This window comes from Balaenoptera acutorostrata, chromosome 7, assembly GCF_949987535.1.
Source record: "Balaenoptera acutorostrata chromosome 7, mBalAcu1.1, whole genome shotgun sequence".
Taxonomy (NCBI): Eukaryota; Metazoa; Chordata; class Mammalia; order Artiodactyla; family Balaenopteridae; genus Balaenoptera; species Balaenoptera acutorostrata.
Genome location: NC_080070.1, coordinates 108136642 through 108154682, shown reverse-complemented (window position 1 = coordinate 108154682; position 18041 = coordinate 108136642). Strand labels below are relative to the sequence as shown.

At 56.5% G+C, this 18041-nt stretch overlaps 1 protein-coding gene across 1 annotated transcript; it reads left to right on the top strand.

Annotated features, from left to right (window-relative positions):
- Positions 1 to 1151: 1151 nt before the first annotated feature.
- On the top strand, positions 1152 to 17782 carry POLM (DNA polymerase mu). The gene is given in 14 exon segments (XM_057549665.1): positions 1152 to 1245; positions 9858 to 10050; positions 11357 to 11390; positions 11392 to 11541; positions 12492 to 12662; positions 13290 to 13363; positions 15139 to 15257; positions 16595 to 16727; positions 16853 to 16905; positions 16908 to 16972; positions 17070 to 17242; positions 17244 to 17304; positions 17373 to 17456; positions 17687 to 17782. Coding segments are annotated over 14 exon segments (1500 nt in total).
- The last annotated feature ends 259 nt before the right edge of the window (positions 17783 to 18041 follow it).

Genomic DNA, 18041 nt, shown 5'->3' with positions numbered 1-18041 from the left:
AAGCCCAGCCAACAAAAACAAGAAGCGCTGACCAGCTCTGTAGGAGGAAGGGGACCCCCAGCAGGTGTGCGTCCCCAGCTCCACAACCCCTGCCATTAGCGCAGAGTGTCAGAACGCCCCCAAGGCCGCTGCAGCGCCCAGAGTTCTGTGTTGAAACCCATAGCTGCCGTCTCTATCCTGATCCTCCTCCTAAGAGACAAGCTTCTCAAAGAAGTTATTCACACTCATTTTTCCACTTCCTCAGTCCCAGGGAACTGTTCCTGCACCTGGCATTCTCACCAGGCCCCAGGGATCACCCAGAGCCACCAGAGGCCCCGTCGTGACCTCCTTCCAGGCTGGCTCCTCGTCCTCCTCCCCTGCTTCCATGGTGGGGGCCTTTGCAGCACAAGTTCCCTCCCAGGGCACACCACGCAGCCCTCACCCACCATAGGCCCAGACCCCTGCGCCCCTTTTAAATCATCCACTGATAGTTCTTTGCACAAACACCATCCCAAAGAGAAAAGGGTTCAGACTCCATGTCTAGAACCCCAAAGACCTGGATTCTGGGAGATCACCATCCCATGGGCCTCCGAGGCTGGCCCTCAGGGTCTCCCATGGGGATGTATGAGCTCAGTCGAGCCAGCCCTGGGCCTCACAGGCTCAACTCAGGCACAGGGTCATCTCCTAGTAAGAAGCACTTGCTGAGGGCAGTAAGAATAGGATGCACGCATTTAGTGCCAGGAAGACTCGCCCAGCCAGAAAGTGTTCGTAGACTGGCTCCATGTGCGGGCATGGCCACCCCAAGTCCACACAGGGGGCGCCCGTGCCGTGGGAGCTTTCTCTCCAGCAGAGGAGACAGATGCTCCAGCCCGGTGGGCTGGGGGACACAGGGGACCCAACCCGGACCTGGGGACCAGCAGAGGCTTCTGGAGGAAAGAGTGAGTGGGATGAGCTAGGTGAGTCCCTGCAGGGAGGGGACGGTAACCCAGGACCCTGCTGTAGGGGAACAGCCGGGGGGAACTCAGGACGGGCACAGTGTGGGCAGGGGGCTGAGGGCAGCGTGAGGCCCGGGTAGGTCAGCAGACCCCTGGAAGCCAACTTGCACTTGGGTTCTGTGCTGTGGGCAGTGGGACTTCATGCAGCCGAGTGGAGATGGGGAGGGCAGAGGGACCATGAGGGGCAGGGATGCCAAGCGGGAGAAGATTCTGGGGCAGGACCCGCAAGACCTGGGCCCAGTGGATGACGGAGGAGCCAGCGAGACTGCTGGTTGGGAACTGGTGGGTGGGAATCCAGGAAGGCCCACAGGAAAGTAGGTACAGGGAGAGGAGGGGTAGACCAGCATGGGGGCCTGCCCTTCGGACAGCTGGTCACCCAGTCCTGGAACCGGGACCGTGAACCTGGCTGTGTGGATGTGGGAGTGACGGAGGCGTGAAGGGGAAGGGCAGATGCACCCAGGGAGTGCGTGGGGAGTGGGACAGCGGCGACCCCACCCCTTCCAGGTTGGATGAAAGGATCAGATGTTATGTGATGGTGGCCACTTTGCCCTGACCCCTGCCCCTTGAGATGCCACATCCCAAAATGAGTCTGTGCTCCTCACGGGGCTTGCGGGGCTTGCAGGTGGGCCCCGAGTGCCTGTGCCGGGGTGGACACACGGCGGTCCTGCCGACCTTGCTGCTGGGTCTGAAACCCTGCCAGCTGTGAGCCACTGGAAACAGGTGGGGCCTGGGAAGTCTCAGGGTGACTCCCACCCCACCCCTGCACCCCTGCGGTCAGGAGCCCTGGGCTAAGCACCCCTACCGGGCCTCATTGCTGCTGGTTCTAGGTCTATCGAAAACTCTTCTTGGGACTTCCCTCGTGGTCCAGTGGTTAGGACTCCGAGCTTCCACTGCAAGGGGCACAGGTTCTGTCCCTGGCTGGGGAACTAAGATCCCGTAAGCCACATGGCACGGTCAAAAGAAAACTCTTCTTATTACAAATCTCTTTATTATGCAGTCGGTGTGTGCTCATTGCAGGAGAATTAGAAAACACAAGTAGGCAAAATAACAAACTGATTATGATAAGTTTTGTTGAATTTCAAACTGTCTGATCCCCCAGAGAGAACAAGTAACAGTTTGTGACATAATCATCCGGGAGTTTTGGAAGCACATAGATCAGGAGTTCTGTGACGGAACTAGGCTCTTTGGGTCACATCTGTGAAATGATAGAAAAAATATATATTAGTCTCTGCCCTTGGTTCCTGGCACAGAGCTCCTAAACCCCTTGGAATTTCCTAAGTGATAAGAACACTAGGAGCATCTTTTGTTCTAATATTTGGTCTTTGAACCCACTTCTTGGCACAGAGCTCCTAAATCCCTTGGAATTTACTGGGTGGAAGGAGGATCTTTTGTTCTAATTCTGTGACTCTAAGTGGGTTCCTGGATGGCTTCAGGATCAGGGCTGGTCACCAGAAAGATCAAGCCATGATAAGGAGCTTGGAACTTTCAGCCCAGCTGGAGATGGAGTTAATGATGGATCATGCCTGTGTGATGAAGCAGGCTATATAAAAATCCCTAAAGACGGGGTTCAGAGAGCTTCTGGCTGGTGAATACATCCATATAATGGGGGCTCACCCCAACTCCACGGGGACAGAAGCTCCTGTGCTCAGGACCCTTCTGGACCTTGCCCTGTCTATTTCTTCATCTAGCGGTTCACTCATATCCTTCAATATCCTTTGTAATAAGCTGGTAATCTAGTAGGTAAACTGTTTTCCTGAGTCCCGTGAGCTGTTCTAACAAATTATCAAATTGGAGAAAGGGGCTCATGGGAACCCCAGCTTATGGCCAGTTGGTCAGAAGCACAGGTGACAACCTGGACTCAATGTTGGCATCTGAAGTGGAGGTGGGGCCAGGGGGGTCTGCACTAACTCTGGTCAGTGTCAGAATTGGGTTGAACTTAGGACACCCAGCTGGTGCTGGAGAATTGCTGGGTGTGGAAAACCCACACATCTAGTGTCAGAAGTGTCATGTGAGAATAAAGAAGAACACAGGGGTGTTTTTCCAAGACAGCACCCCAAGGCTGCTGTTCACCAGCTGTGCAAACTCCAGCAAGTCACTTGACCTCTCTGTGCCTCTCTCTCCTTCCCAGCAAGATGGGAACATGTATGTCATCCAGTGACAGGAATGTCCTGGGCCTCAATGAGCTGACACGTGTAAAGTGCTTAGAACTGCTCCTGGCAGAGAGCGCTGATCTCATTTTAAGTGCACGTGCTTAAAAAAAACATTTTATTATTGAAATTTCAAACATATCCAGAAGTGGAGAGGTGATATGCCGAACTTTCCACCTCTGTCATCAAAGTTCTCAACTCAAGGCCCATCTTGTTTCATCTGTGTCCCACCCTTTCCTCTGCCTCGACATGATTTTGAAGCAAATCCCAGACATCATATGATTTCACCGGGAAATATTTTACTGTGTACTTTTAAAAGAAAGGACTCCCTCTGCTTGCCTCTCAATCTCTCTCTCTCGCTCCAACATAACCTATGTTATGAATGATAACTCTCAACCACGTTTCTTTTTCTTTTTAAATTAATTAATTAATTAATTAATTTTTTGCTGCGTTGGCTCTTCGTTGCTGTGTGCGTGCTTTCTCTAGTTGCGGAGAGCTGGGGCTACTCTTCGTTGTGGTGCATGGGCTTCTCACTGCAGTGGCTTCTCTTGTTGTGGAGCATGGGCTCTAGGCGCACGGGCTTCAGTAGTTGTGGCTCGTGGGCTCAGTAGTTGTGGCACGCGGGCTCAGTAGTTGTGGCACGCGGGCTTCAGTAGTTGTGGCACGTGGGCTCAGTAGTTGTGGCTCGCGGGCTCCAGAGCGCAGGCTCAGTAGTTGTACAGCACGGGCTTAGTTGCTCCGCAGCATGTGGGATCTTCCCGGACCAGGGCTCGAAGCCACGTCCCCTGCATTGGCAGGTGGATTCTTAACCACGGCGCCACCAGGGAAGTCCCCCCCGCCCTGACTTTAGTTCTCTCCATGGCACTTTGCCCTTCTCCCATCCTCTCAGTTATCTGTGGCTGTGTGAAAAAATGCCCCAAAGCTGATTTGTCTTAAAGCAGCGGTGCTACATCATTCCTTACCATTCTGTGAGCCATTGCATGGGGGAGGAGTCGGCTGATGCCACGTGCAGGAGTCTGCTCACAGAATCGTGAGGAATGATCTAGCACCGCTGCTTTAAGACGTCAGCGGAAGCTGGTGTCCCGAGGGCTCCTGGTTCTCTATTCACGTGGTTCTCAGCACCCACAGTGCAGCCTGAGCTTCTTTCCGTGGCAGTTGCCTTCCAAGAGGGCAGAAATGGAAGCTGCAAGCCCTCGTCAGGCTGAGCCCACGCATCCCACAATGTCGCTTCTGCTGCCTTCTGTTGGTCCAAGAAAGTCCCAGGGCCGGCCCCCTATTAAGAGGAGGGGATAGACCCCACCTCTTGCCAGGGAGAGCATCAGAGGCACGATTGGAGAAGGGTGTGCACGCCGAAGGGATGGGTTCAGCCATGCCCTCTGTGCCCCAAGGCACCACCCAGCACCATGTGCATTCTCCTTATTTGTCTGTCTGTCTTGCCTCTACCAAAATGGAATGAAGGCAGGTCCTTCTGTGCATCTTATATGCTGTACCCCCTGCACTTAGGGCAGAGCTTGGTGCACAACACAATTTTGTTGAATCAATGGTTGAGAGGCTGGCTCAGAAGTCAAACAGCCACTGTTTAAATCATAATTGTGCCTCTGTGTGCACTGTAAACTTGGAAAGAGTACTTTGGCTCTAGGCCTCCGTTCTTCTATCTGTAAAATGGGGGAAATAATAGCAGTACCAATTCCATACAACTGGGAAGAGAATAAAAATGTAATAGAACAAATAATTAACACAATACGTGGCCTATACCAAGCCCTCCATAAATGTCAGTAGTTGTACTGACTAGGATCCCCCCTGCCCCACTATACCCAGATTCCATCCTTTTCCATCTGCATGTGGCCCTGACCACGGACACCCTCCTGAGCTGCTCCCCCCACCTTTCCTCCAGTGAAGGACAGACTCTGCCCTTGACCTGCCCCATATCCTGGGGCAGGCTGCTGCCTCCCTATCTGGCCTCTCAATACCCTCCACCCCGTGGGCCACCATCCATGACAACCTTGGGCGTTCAGCCAAACTTTCCAGCCCAGGGCTCTCCTTGAAGCCGATAAGCTGGAACTCCCCACGGTCATATCTGTGTTTTATTTCAATAACAGTAGTAAATTGGAAAATACCTAAATGACATTGGGTCTGTTCACTCAAGAATGTAATAATGTCATATTCTGCCTTAATATCAATGGAATTACCTGTGGTGGAAAGAGTAGATAATTGTGTCAATTTGTGACGGAGTTTAGTTCAGCAAACATCCCTCTTCTCGTAATTCTTCCAGACCACTTAGCCCTTCCCCCAGGGATTACCAACCATGCTGAGTCAGGGCTGGTTGGAAAAATGAACGCTAAGAGCCTTCATTTTAAGGACACATCTATCTCTTTTCCATCATTCTTAGGCCAAGTCCCCATGGTGGGAGGGAGTCAGGGATCCTTCTCTACTCCTTGGCCCAGTCTTCCCGCTCCAGATCCTGCCCCAGGCCTCCAATCCCCCCACCTCCTTCTTACACAGAGCCCATCTGTTTTTGTCCCCCCCTCCCCCAAATCCACATGTTGGAATCCTGATGCCCAAGGTGCTAGTGTTAGGAGGTGGGGCCTTCGGGAGATGATTAGGTCATGAGGATGGGGCCTCATAGGTGGGATTAGTGCCCTTATAAAAGAGGCACCATGTCTCACCCCCTCTGACATATGAGGATACAGTGAAAAGTCTGCAGCTTGGTAGGGGGCCCTCACCAACACTGAATCTGCCAGCACCCTGATTCCACATGTCCAGCCTCCAGAACTGTGAGAAATTAATGTCTGTTTTTTTCAAGTCACCCAGTCTGTGGTATTCATTATAGCTGCCCGACCGGACTTAGACACCATCCAACAAGCAAAGGGACCCACGTCTTCCTTAAAAGACAGTATAGTTTCTCAAAAATAAAGCATCTCCTTTGGTCACATAACCTGGCAGGCCCATGGCAAGCCACAGTCCCTGGCACGAGCACATCTATTCCTATCAGAAACTAAATCCTGCAGCTCTAATGGATTTTTGCAGAGATCCATGATGGGCCATGGAACCTGTCAGCAGAGTCCAGAGCTGAGCCTGGGTCGGAGGTGTGGACTCAGGGTAGTGGATTGAATGGTGCCCCCCCCCCCGCCAAATTCATGTCCATGAGGAACCTCAGACTGTGACCATATTTGGAATAAGGGTCTTTGCAGATGTAATTAAGAATTTCATGATGAGGTCATCCTGAATTAAGGGTGGGCCTTAAATTCAATGACTGGTGCCTTTATAAGAAAAGGTGGGGGGGGGGACTTCCCTGGTGGTCCAGTGGTTAAGACTCTGTGCTTCCACTGCAGGTGGCACGGGTTCGAACCTGGCTGGGGAACCAAGATCCCGCATGCCATGCAGCGCGGCCAGAAAGTAAAAATAAATTTAAAATTAAAAAATAAAAAAAAATATATATATATAAGAAAAGGGGAAGGGACAGAGGGAAGGTAGCCATTGGGGATGGGGCAGAGATTGGAGGGATGCAGCCGCAAGCCCAGGAATGCCAGGAGCCACTAGGAGCTAGAGGAGGTGGGAAGGATCTTCCCCTAGAGCTTTCAGAGGGAACACGGCCCTGCTAACACCTTGATCTTAGAATTCCAGGCTTCAGAACTACAAGAATAAATTTCTGTTGTTTTAAGCCCCCAGTTTGTGGTAATTTGTTACAGCAGCACAGGACCAAATACACCAGGTGCTATGAACTGAATTGTGTTCCCTCAGATTCATATGTTGCAGCCCTAACCCCCAATGTGACTGTATTTGGAGAAAGGGCTTCTAGGAGTAATAAGGTTAAATGACGTCACAGGGGTGCGGTCCTAATTTGATACGACTTGGTGGCCTTATAAGAAGAGGAAGAGATCTCTTTCTCTCCCTCTCCACGAGCACACAAAGAGATGGTGTGGGCACACAGAGAGACGGTGGCCGCCTACAAGCCAAGAGAGAAGGCCTCAGAATGAAAGCTGCCTGCCAGCACCTTGATCCTGGATTTCCGGCCTCTAGAACAATAAGAAATGTTTCTTTTGTTTAGGCTGCCCTGTCTGTGGTATTTTGTGCTGTCAGCCTGAGCAGACTGAGGCACCAGATAGCCCAAACCCACAGTGATGCAGTGGGTAGCTCAGGAAGGTCCAGGGAGCAGCACTAGAGGCCAGAACTTTGGGCCAGTGGCCCTCAGGAGCTCCAGTCCGACAGCATCAGCAGGCTGACCGCACACCCTCCGGAATGCAGCTGGCAAGTAACCCGCAGGAGACGGGAATCGGTGGGGGGTTGGGCCTCAGAGCCAGGCAGAGTCCGGGCCCCACAGGCCAAGGACAGGCGCCAACAGCACTGAAGCGGACTTCAAAGACGGTGCTCCATGGGGAGGTTTTATGAAGGTCACGAGGACTGAAAAATCACCCCCAGGGGCCTTTTCTGAACTGGAAGTGGGAACAGGAAATAGCTAGATGAGATTCATCTTGGAAAAATGCAAGCTCATACATCTGGGTAAAACTAATCCAAAACACAGCATGAGAAAGCACAGTGCAGAACACAGGGGAGAACTGCCACCCCCAGGGCAGCTGAGAGGGCCCAGCCAGGAGATCATCTGTGCAGACTCTGACATTTTTTGGGGGCGTGGTCTCAGCGTGGGCAGCAGGGGGCTGGGGACTTAGACATCTGGGAACCCCAAGCCAGGTTTATTGGAGATAGAGGGCTGAGGTCTCCGCTTCCCAGCCGGCTGGACAGTGACCTGGTGGTCCAGGGAGGGGAGGAGAGGAGCACGCCAACCATCGATGCTGTGGCTATGCCCACCTGTGCCCAGGCCTCCACTCAGTGGGCACTGAGGATCACCCCTCACAAAACCTCCCTGGGCCTGTGGAAATCCTCATTTTTGCAAGTTGCCCAGTGTTTTAAGTATTCAGGAGCAATGGGTCATTAAGCTGCTTCTGCCTCCCCAAGAGAGAACCCAGGTGCCCGGGATGGAGACAGAGGCCATCAAGAAGAATGGAGATGGTTTCAGGGGATAGGCTGCTGCTCTCTGAGGAAAGGCAGAACCCACAGATGGGGAACTCCAACTCCTTACAGAGAGCCTGGGAGCTCCCCCTTCCCAGATGGCAGGAGGAGAAACGAGCACAGGAGATGAGAGAGGGGACGCATCCCAGGCCTACCAGCCAGAGTGTGTGTCCTGGGCCCGGGAGGGCAGGTGGGGAGCTGGTGTGGAGGCTGAGAGGAGGCCTGGGCCGAGGCACCAGCCTGCTTCAGCCCTGTGCCGCAGCCAGGGAAGACTGAGGAGATCACATAGCATAACAAAGAGATTCCAAAGCGTAGTGCCTGAAGATATGAGAGACATACAGGAACACTCGATGTTGTCAAGATGTCAGCTTTCCCAACCTGGTCTTGGGATTCAACACAATACCAATCTTGGAAAAGGAATTGCTGGGTGAGATTTTTGTTTTCATTTTGTTGGCTATGGTTGCTAAATTGGCTTCCAAAAATCCCTCCTACAATCTGCCAGTTCCCTCATGTGTGATCAATTTTGTAAACGTGTCGAATAATGCGATAAGTGAAGACACTCTCATTTAAGTTTGCCCTTCCCTGATTGGACGAGTCAGGCAATCTGGTATGTTTTTGAGTAGCATTTCTTCTGTAAATTGCCTACTGGTGTTCTTGCTTGTCGTCTTTTCCTTATTAATCTGTGGACAGTTTCATAATTACAGGAATTAGATTTAAATTCCAAATGTGTCACACTCTTCCCCTGGTTTGCCTTTTAATGTTTAAATACATTTTAAATTTGTATGTCTTCAAGTTTATCATTCTTTTCCTTTAGTGTCTCCAGCTTTATTGTGATACTTTAGACTATAAAAACATTCATCGACTCCCCATTACATTTTTTTTTTCTTTTTTAGATTTGAATATTTGATCCATCTGGATTTTATTTTGGTGTTAAGCAGTAAGGGAGGGAGCCAACTTCCATTTTTCCAAATGGCCGGCCAGTCGTCCTAACGCCATTCGATTGAGAAAGACTGAAAACCCTTTCCAGGGGTTTGGAAGCGGTCGCTCCACCAGCACGCTCAATCGCGCGTCTGCCCGGGCCCGCGATCCAGGGGCCCCGCGCCGCCAGGTTTCCGGGGCCCATCGGTCCAGCCCGACCCAGTCGGAGGGAGCGAATAGCAGGGGCGAAGAGCAGGGGCTGGGGCGGATACTCCTCTCCTGCTGAGAACGGATCCCTCTCCTACCCGCCAAGGACCCACCACTAACATCCCCCTCCCCCCCACGCGCCGAGGACGGATCGCCTGATACCCCCACCTCGATCTCCCCTCTTAGCCTCCGAGGACGAAGCCCCCAAGCCCGCGCCGAGGTTTCCCTAACCTCCCGCCTCCCCCCTCCCAGCTCCTGCCGCACCCCTTTTACCCCACCCCCCTAACCCCCACCCCAGTCTCTCCTCCCGGGTGGTCCCAAGGATGGGACGGGACTTTCCGCTAGGGTAATTCAAATAAAAGGCGTGTGCTCTGGTTCTATTTGCATAGAGGCGGGGACTCTGGCGCTGAGAGGCCGGAACACCCAATCAGGTGAAACCCCGGGACCTCTACCTCGCTCCAAACGACCCTGGGGGCGAAATCCGCCCAGAGACTTAATTTGCATGGGGCGGGGCCTGCCTCTTTGAGTGGGGCCGGGCGCCACTTCCCCTTCCAATCGGCTTCCGCCCGCTGGCTTCCGCCCGCTAGCTTCCGGCTTCCGTGAGGTTTCCGCCCGCCTTCCGCCCGCCTTCCTTCCGGCTTCTGTCCAGTTTCCTTCTGCCTTCGTCGGGCGTCGCCCGCGGCACGCTTCCCTGGGGTCACTGTCTACCTGGCTGAGCCACGCATGGGCCGCAGCCGCCGGGCCTTCCTCACACGCCTGGCTCTCTCCAAGGGCTTCCGCGTCCTGGACGCCTACAGGTGCGCGGTCGTGGCGAAGCTCGCCGCCAGGCGAGGCCACCTTCCTAGGGCCGACCTTTCCGAGGGGCGCGGGGCGGGTCCGGCGCCCACGGCCTCGCCTCACCGGGGAACGTGGCACGCCCGTATAGGTATCACCATGCCATCGCGCCCGGTGGGCCGTGGGACGCTGCTGAGTGGCGTGATGGCCTGAGCACAGATGCCCGTGCTCGGAACTTTGCAGCTGACCAGCCACTTTCACATATGGTGGTTCTTTACTGCTGAGGATACTGAGATCTGAAACGACTCCCACGCAGCTGACCCCGGGGCGGAGGGGCACCTGAGGTGTTTGGATTCCAAGTTAGCCCTGGCACTTCATGGTCATATAACTTTCCTGTCAATTTCCTCTTTTGTAAAAGGGTGTTAGCAGTTAGGGCCAGGAGCGTTTCTGTAGGACAAGGAGAGAATGTATGCCGGAGGCTTTATAAAGGGCCATGTGAGTGTAGCGGTGGTTAACAGTCCTTCCTTAGGTGAATGCATCTTGCCCTGTTAGCTAAACTGATTTCTCTCCTCAGGGCTGAGAAAGTGACTTTTCTTCTACTTCAAAGAGTAGAAGAAAACCAAACAAAAACAAAACCACTACAGAAGCAATGCTGCAAGGAAGGGAGGAGGGTTCCCATAGTTTTGAAGTTGAAAGAGCAAGTGAATCAGAAGCCAGTCCCCCTGAAGCTTAGTTAACCATTCCCAGGGGTGCAGCAGACCCACTCAAGAGAGGATGATGACCACGGCCTAGAGTGTCCTGGGCACTGTCTAAGCCGTTTTGCTTATTAGCTCATTTAATCTTTACAGCAACCCTGCAAAGTAGATATGTTATTATCTCTGCTTTGTGGATGAGGCAATCAAAGTACAGAGATAAGTGATGTACCCAAGGGCGCACAGCAAGTGTGTGGCAGAGCTGAGGTTCAAACCCAAGTAGTCTGTCTCCAGCACTTCGATGAAGAACCCCCCACCCCGGTCCTGGCCCCTGTGCCCCTGGCCTCTCCTTCCTCTGGGGTTGGGGGGAGAGGGAGACAGACAAGTTAACACAAAAAAGGGTTGGTCTTATCATCGCTAGAGCCGAGAACCACACACAGCTCTGCAGATGCTGGCGTGGTGGAGATGTTTGTCTGCCAGGAGGAGGGGCTGGGAGGTCTTTCTGAAGAATGAATAGGTGGTCACCAGGCAGAGGGGATAGTAACAGCAAAGGCCTGGAGGCATGGAGTGAAGCAGGAAGAATGGCAGGTCTGGGAAAGGGCTCGGGGCCCCACTTCCTCTTCTTCCCTCCGCCCAGCTCGGAGGTGGCACACGTCATGATGGAGGGGACCATCAGCAGAGGAGGCCGTCTGCCGGCAGGAGCGCAGGACGGCGGCCCTTCACCCATGATGCACCCGCCCAGTGCTCTTAGACGTAAGCTGGTTCACGGAGAGCATGGCGGCCGGGCAGCCTGTCCCTGTGGAGTGCCAGCACCGCCTGGAGGTGAGCCGGGTGAAGGGTGAGGGTGGGGTCCCAGAGAAGGCCCCAGCGCAGGCCGGAGCTCAGCTGGGACAGGTGACACGGCAGCAGTGCCTCAGTGTCCTTCACGTGAGGTGGGCGGTGAGGGCTCAGCCCAGACCACCGAGGGGCCCTGGGAAGCCAGGCTGTTCCCGCTTCTCCTCTCACCATTGGTGCAGACTCTCGAGATCCACTTATCTTTAGCATCTTTAGGCCTTTCTTGCTTGCCAAGTGGATGAGACTGTGACCCCAAGTGAGGCCAGCAGGAGGCCGTCCTCGGGGTGCTGTGAGGTTCATGGCCTCCGCCCACCTCAGTGCTTCCTGGGTGAGCACAGCTGGGGGCTTCAGCTGTGGGCTCAGAGCAGGGCTGCCCGCATTCAAATCCTGACCCTGCCTGTGAGCCACGAGGCCTCGGTGTCCCCGTCTGTGAAGTGGGGAGGACAGGCACCCCAGCCCACTTGCTTGAGAGGGTTCCGGGACGTGGCGCACATACAGCGCGTGCGGTGGCAGGTGGCGCCACTCCTGCTGCTCTGGCCTCTGCTGGGCGGCACCGCCTCTGCCCCGTGCCTCTGGCAGTTCTGCCCTCTGAGAGTCGGCCCCTTCTGTCCCGAGAGCCCTAGGTGACCACCCAGGAGAGGCAGGGCTCCGGGGGGCTTCCTTGGCCCCTGCCCACCCTGCAGCCTCGAAGCGGCCTGTATATTGCTCCTCCCCAGGTGGCTGTGTGCAGGAAGGGGCCGCCACGCCCAGCATGGGGGCTGCCCTGTGCCTGCCAGCGTCCCACACCCGTCACGCACCACAACGCCGGCCTCTCCTGAGCCCTGGGGCCCCTGCCTCCCTGGGATGGGGCCAGGCCCTCCCCTGTCCCAGCCTTGGAGGGAGGGGTGGGGTGAGGTACCCCGCCATCCCTGCCCCTCACCAAGGGCCGCTCCCTGCAGGAGGCTCTGGAGACGCTGGCAGAGGCCGCGGGCTTCGCCGGCAGTGAGGGCCGCCAACTCTCCTTGTGCAGAGCGGCCTCAGTGCTCACGGCCCTTCCCAGCCCGGTCACGGCCCTGAGCCAGCTGCGTGGCCTGGCCCGCTTTGGAGAACACTCGTGCAGCGTCGTCCAGGTCGGTGCTCCCCGCACTTAGCAGGGCGGGGTGGGGGGAGGCGAGGGGGCCGCAGGGCCTGGCCAGGGCAGGTGGCTTGGTGGCTCAGAGCCCAGCGGCGGCCAGCCACCCTCTTCACTCCGATTCCTCACGTGTAAACGGGCCACAGCACCTGCCCTAGGGGGACTGAGAGGACTCAGCCAAGGGAGCTGCCGGGAGCCTGGCGGGCTGGTAGCTGGCACCCCTGGCATCAGCTCAGACCGTCCCGGATGGTGGAAGAGGACCCCTGGGCATGAGCACCTCTTTTTACAATGCGAAGTATCTGAGGACCCAAAATGTGAAGCTGTCCTTTTGTACACTTACACTGACCGAATACATCGTGATGGAAAAGAGACTTTTGAATTCACTTATGCTTTTAAATGAAGTCTTGTTGAATTCACCTATGTTTTAAACGCAGTTGTTTACGTATCCCGGGGCTTGTTATTTATCTGAGAGTTGGCCCATGTTCCCTGCCCTAGGGGCTTGGAGGCTCCCTGGGCACAGTCTTCATTTCCAAGTCCCCCGGGATCCTGCTTCCACAAAGCCCCCCTGCTGGGCCTTGGGCCCCCAGCTCTCCTCTTTCTAGTCAGGCTTTGTCTTCTGCCGCAGGAGCTGCTGGAACACGGAGTGTGTGAGGAGGTGGAGAGAGTCCGGCTCTCGGAGAGGTACCAGGCCATGAAGGTACGCAGGGCAGCCCCCGGCAGGGGCACGCAGCTCCACGGTCCTCCCCCAGAGCCACAGCTCGGTTCACGCCATGTCAGGCGGCAAGGGGGGCGGTGGGTCCCCCCCGACCCGGGGTCAGAGAAGGTTTCACTGAGGATCTGGCAGCTCAGCCGACACCCGATATACACGAGGCAGCCAAACGGAGGTGGACGAGAAGCTTGTTTTGAGCACAGGGAATTTTCTAGATCACTCGGCACCATCTGTTCTTATTTGACTATTGATGGCATATTCTCAAGTATATCACATGCTCTGGCCCTTTACACAGAGCATACTGAACAAAACAGAACCTTTTTCCGGGTGCCACGGGGACCATTAAATCTGTGGGGCTGCTCACCCTCGCAGCGTCTCCACCTTTGATCTCACGTACTCATTTTCTTGGTGGCGTCCTGCCTGTGTCCACGGCGCACCTTCCTGCTGGTCCCGCCCATTTCCGGTCTGATAACGGAGCCGCCAGAGCTCTTGTGGATGCCTCGGTCGGGCTCCTTAGACACCCCGGTTTTGTGGCTGGAGGTTGTCAGATCAGCGACTGGTCGGGGGTGGGGGGTGGCTTCAAAAAGGGAGAGGAGCCCTGTGTGAAGGATGGGGGGCAGGGGGCTTAGGGGTATGGAGGCAACAAAGGAATTAGTGGCTGGAGAAGCGCTGAGAGAGGGCAGAGCCATCTGCTACCTCCCCCGGGGTAGCCCTGAGTCCCAGAAGGCATCCAGGCCAGGAGAGAAGTACGTGAACAATTAGAAGTTTACTGTTATAAACAACGTGATTAGGTTATTCTCAGCATCTTTCCCATCCAGTTCATGCTCTAGGTTCAGGGGATCTAGGGAAGGATGCCCAGCACAGTCCCAAAAGGGCAGGCTACAGCCGGTCTGCAGGAAGCGGGGCTCAGGGACACGAGTGCCACCCAGCTGTTCTTCCTCCCCTGGGCCTGCTCTTCTGTTTCAGAAGTCCCGGGGGAGGGGCTCTGAGTGGCTGGCCTAGGGCAAGTGCCCACCCCTGTCCAACGAGCTATAGTCAGGGAAGAAACAGGTGAGTTGCTAGCGCCCATCCTGTGTGTGGGATGCCCGTGTGAGGGCAGCTGGCCACCCCACGAGAGGTCAGCTCCAGCAGCGTAGTTAGTTTCCACTGGCCTGGACGTCTCTGCTGACCCGTGGCCAGGCAGTGGCAATTGTCGTGTTTGAACCTGGAACAGAGCCCCAGCCAGTCCTAACCCGTTCCTTCCAGATCCTGCTAAAACAACCCCCTGGCTGTTAACTGCCCATTTTTGCTGCCTGTTAAGAGGCAGAGCCACAGTAATAAGTCCCAGCTGCTGTGGGGTGGGAGTGGTATGGTTTGCCCGGTGAATGCACGGACTGTCAGGATGCCTGCTTTGGCGATGTTGGAATCATAGGCTAGAACTGTACAAGTTCTGGGGAGAGACCCTGCCGAGGAGGGGACCGAGGCCTGGGGAGGGAGCACATGGGCTCTTTCCCTGCCGTCCCCTGTGAGGGTGGGCTGTGTAGGCCAGGCTCGGGGATGGAGTCCTGCCTGTGCACTCGCTGTGCGGCCTTGAGCAGGTTGCTTAAACTTGAAGGATGAGAGTGGGGATGCCACTTGCCCGGCCAGACGACGACTTAATGAGGCCACTTGTGTGACGCTGCAGTGGTGCTGTCCTGGGACACGCCTTGCACGGCTCAGTGTCGTCATCCGCATCTCGCTGTGAGAGCTGCCTCCTGACCACACTGTGCTCATCCTCCGAACGGCACCTCACTCAGATCTTTGGGGTCGGGGTAAGGACCGCTGACCGGTGGTACCGGGAGGGGCTGCGGACGCTGGACGACCTCCGAGAGCAGCCCCAGAGACTGACCCAGCAGCAGAGAGCAGGTGAGCCCTCTGAGAGCGCTGGGCCCTGGGCTTCCCCAAAGCACCTGTGCCTGAAAGCCTCCCACACCATGGAGCCCTTAGCTCCGACGCACGGCATGTGCTCTTGGCTGCCTGTGTGGCAGGGAGCGGGGTGAGTGTGAAGACGGGCATCTTTATTTGGCGGGCTTCCTGACCCAGTGGAGTCAGGACCCGGTGCAGGCCCTTCTCAGTGAACGATAACGGTCAGAGTAGCTGCCGTGACATTCAGGATCTCCCAGTTAGACTTGGACCTGGACCAGCATGCACCCCTTACTCCTGATTCCATAGAGGGGAGGGCCTGTCAGAGCAGCCCGGGCCCCGGGCACGCTTGCTCGTGTGCTGCTTGGCGCCTTGGCCCACTGGCTGATGGCGTGGGGACCTGTGCTCAGCGGGGAGAGGCTCAGTGAGGAACCTGCTAGGGGGAGGTGGCGCTGAGCAGTGGAGAGAACGTGAACTTGAGAGTTTGTCAGGCCTGGGTTTGAGTCCCATCTCTGCCGCTTACTAGGTAGGAGACCGTGGCCCTGAGTCTTGACTTCTCTGAGCCTGAATTACGTTCTCTGTAAAGCACGGGATCCCGTGAGCTCCTTGGCGTGAGGCCAGCAGGTCGCAGGTGTTGAGCAGACTTTTCTCCGTGTGGCCTGATCGGGGACCCTGCTGAAGGAGCCCCACAGCCTGGCACTCGTTGCCTCATTGAACATCTTCCCAGGGGCTGGGGGAGGGGAGGCCAGCTGGGGGTCCTGGGAGAGTCGCCTGGTCGGTCGGCAGGAAGTGAGACCACAGAGCCGTGCGTCCAGTGGAGCGTTATGGTGACATCCATCGGTTCCGCTCAGTCTCCTCTCCCCGGAGGAGAGGCCCGCAGCGCTGACTGAGCACACATCCTTCCCGGGGCCGTTTATTCCCACACGTAAACCTCTCCTCACTGTGTGTGTGCAAGGCCCAGCGATCCCTCTGACAGGGGAGGAGGTGGACATGGGCTAGAGCGAGGTGTTGTTAAGCGGCAAAGCCCTCTTCTTCGCATCTCTTTATCACCTCCCGGCCCCATTTTATGGATGGGAAAACCGAGGCGTTGAAAGGGATAGTCTGTATCTTGATTGTGTCAACATCAGAATTCTGGTGTGACCTACAGTAGTTCTGCAGGATGTTACTGCTGGGGGGAACTGGGCAGAGGGCACAGGGGACCTCTGTTATTTCCTTCAACTGTACGTGAACCTACAATTATTTCAAAATAAGCGTTTGATATTTAAGGGAGAGGAGGGGGTAGTGGGAGACAGCTAGAGAGGGCCGGGCTGGGCAGGTCAGGAGAGCTGTGCTGCCCACAGGACTCCAGCACCACCAGGACCTGAGCACCCCGATCCTGCGGTCAGACGTGGAGACCCTGCAGCAGGCGGTGGAGGCAGCCGCGGGGCAGGCCCTTCCTGGGGCCGCCGTCGCGCTGACCGGCGGCTGCCGGAGGTAACGGGGCTCCACGTGCCCTCCGGCTCAGCTCTAGGCCCTTCCCAGTGAAGGCGTCTGAGGCGGGACCACCGAGGTGGGCCTTCCCTCACTGAAGGGATTCGGGAGAACACTGAGGCTGAGAGTCAGACTGGCCCCCTCCGGGGGAAGTTGCAGGGCCACGATGTGGACTTCCTCATCACCACCCCCAGGAGGGCCGGGAGGCAGGGCTGCTGCCCAGAGTGCTGTGCTGCCTGAAGAAGCAGGCGAGGGGCTTCCTGCTCCCCCAGCTGACGGTCCTGCCGGGATCCTGGCTCCTGTCCCAGCCACGGCGGTGCCTGGCCATGTCTGCTCTCCCCCCAGGGCCTTGTCCTGTACCGCCAGCACCAGCGCAGCCGGCAGGCAGACAACCCCACCCACCTGCCCCGGCAGAGCCACACCATGGATGCCTTCGAGGGGACTTTCTGCATTTTCCACCCGCCACAACCCCCAGGGGATGCTGTAGGGGCGCCCAGAGGCCCTGCCTCACCCTGACCACCTGGTGGTCACCCGCATCAGCCAGTTCCCCTTTGCGCTACTCGGCTGGACTGGCTCCAAGGTAGGGAGTGTAGGCCACCCTGGGGTCTGGGGTTGGTGGCCCTGCTGATGCAGTCGCTCTTCCCCCAGCGTTTCGAGCGGGAGCTGTGCCGCTTCAGCCGGAAGGAGAGGGGGCTCTGGCTGAACAGCCGTGGTCTGTTTGATCCGGGGCAGGTGTGTTGCTGGGACGGGAGGCCTGGGCGGGGGAAACGGCTCTCTGCCCAGCCCACAGTCTGCATCGGCCCCGGGGCCCTCCAGCCTGGGACCCACGGGGCCCTCAAGAGGCACCCCACCGTGAGGCTGGGCCCTGCCTGCCCTTCCAGCCTCCTCGCCACACCTGTCTCCGGGAAGCTGCCGCGGTGGTGGAGTGGCTCCCAGGCACTCATGCTTGCGCTCTGTTGCAGAAGACGTTTTTCCACGTGGCTGCAGAGGAAGACATCTTCAGACTCTTGGGCCTTGCGTACCTTGCCCCCCAGCAGAGAAACGCCTGGTCCTATTAGCTGGCCCCCACTCCCACTCTCTGGAAACGGAGGGTGCCACTTGAGCCGGACGCTCTGGGTGTTGTGGTCCCTGAGTGTTTCCAGGTGGAACACGCACTGCTGCCCCAAGTCCTCACGCCTCCCAAGCGGGAGCCCTGTCTGTGTGGACCAGCAGTCCCCCACAGACACCCAGTTCAAGGTGTCATGAAATGAGCACGTGGAACGAACTAAGCTGTATTTTCTGAATGTGTTGCTGGTGTGGGTGACCGGGGAGCATGGG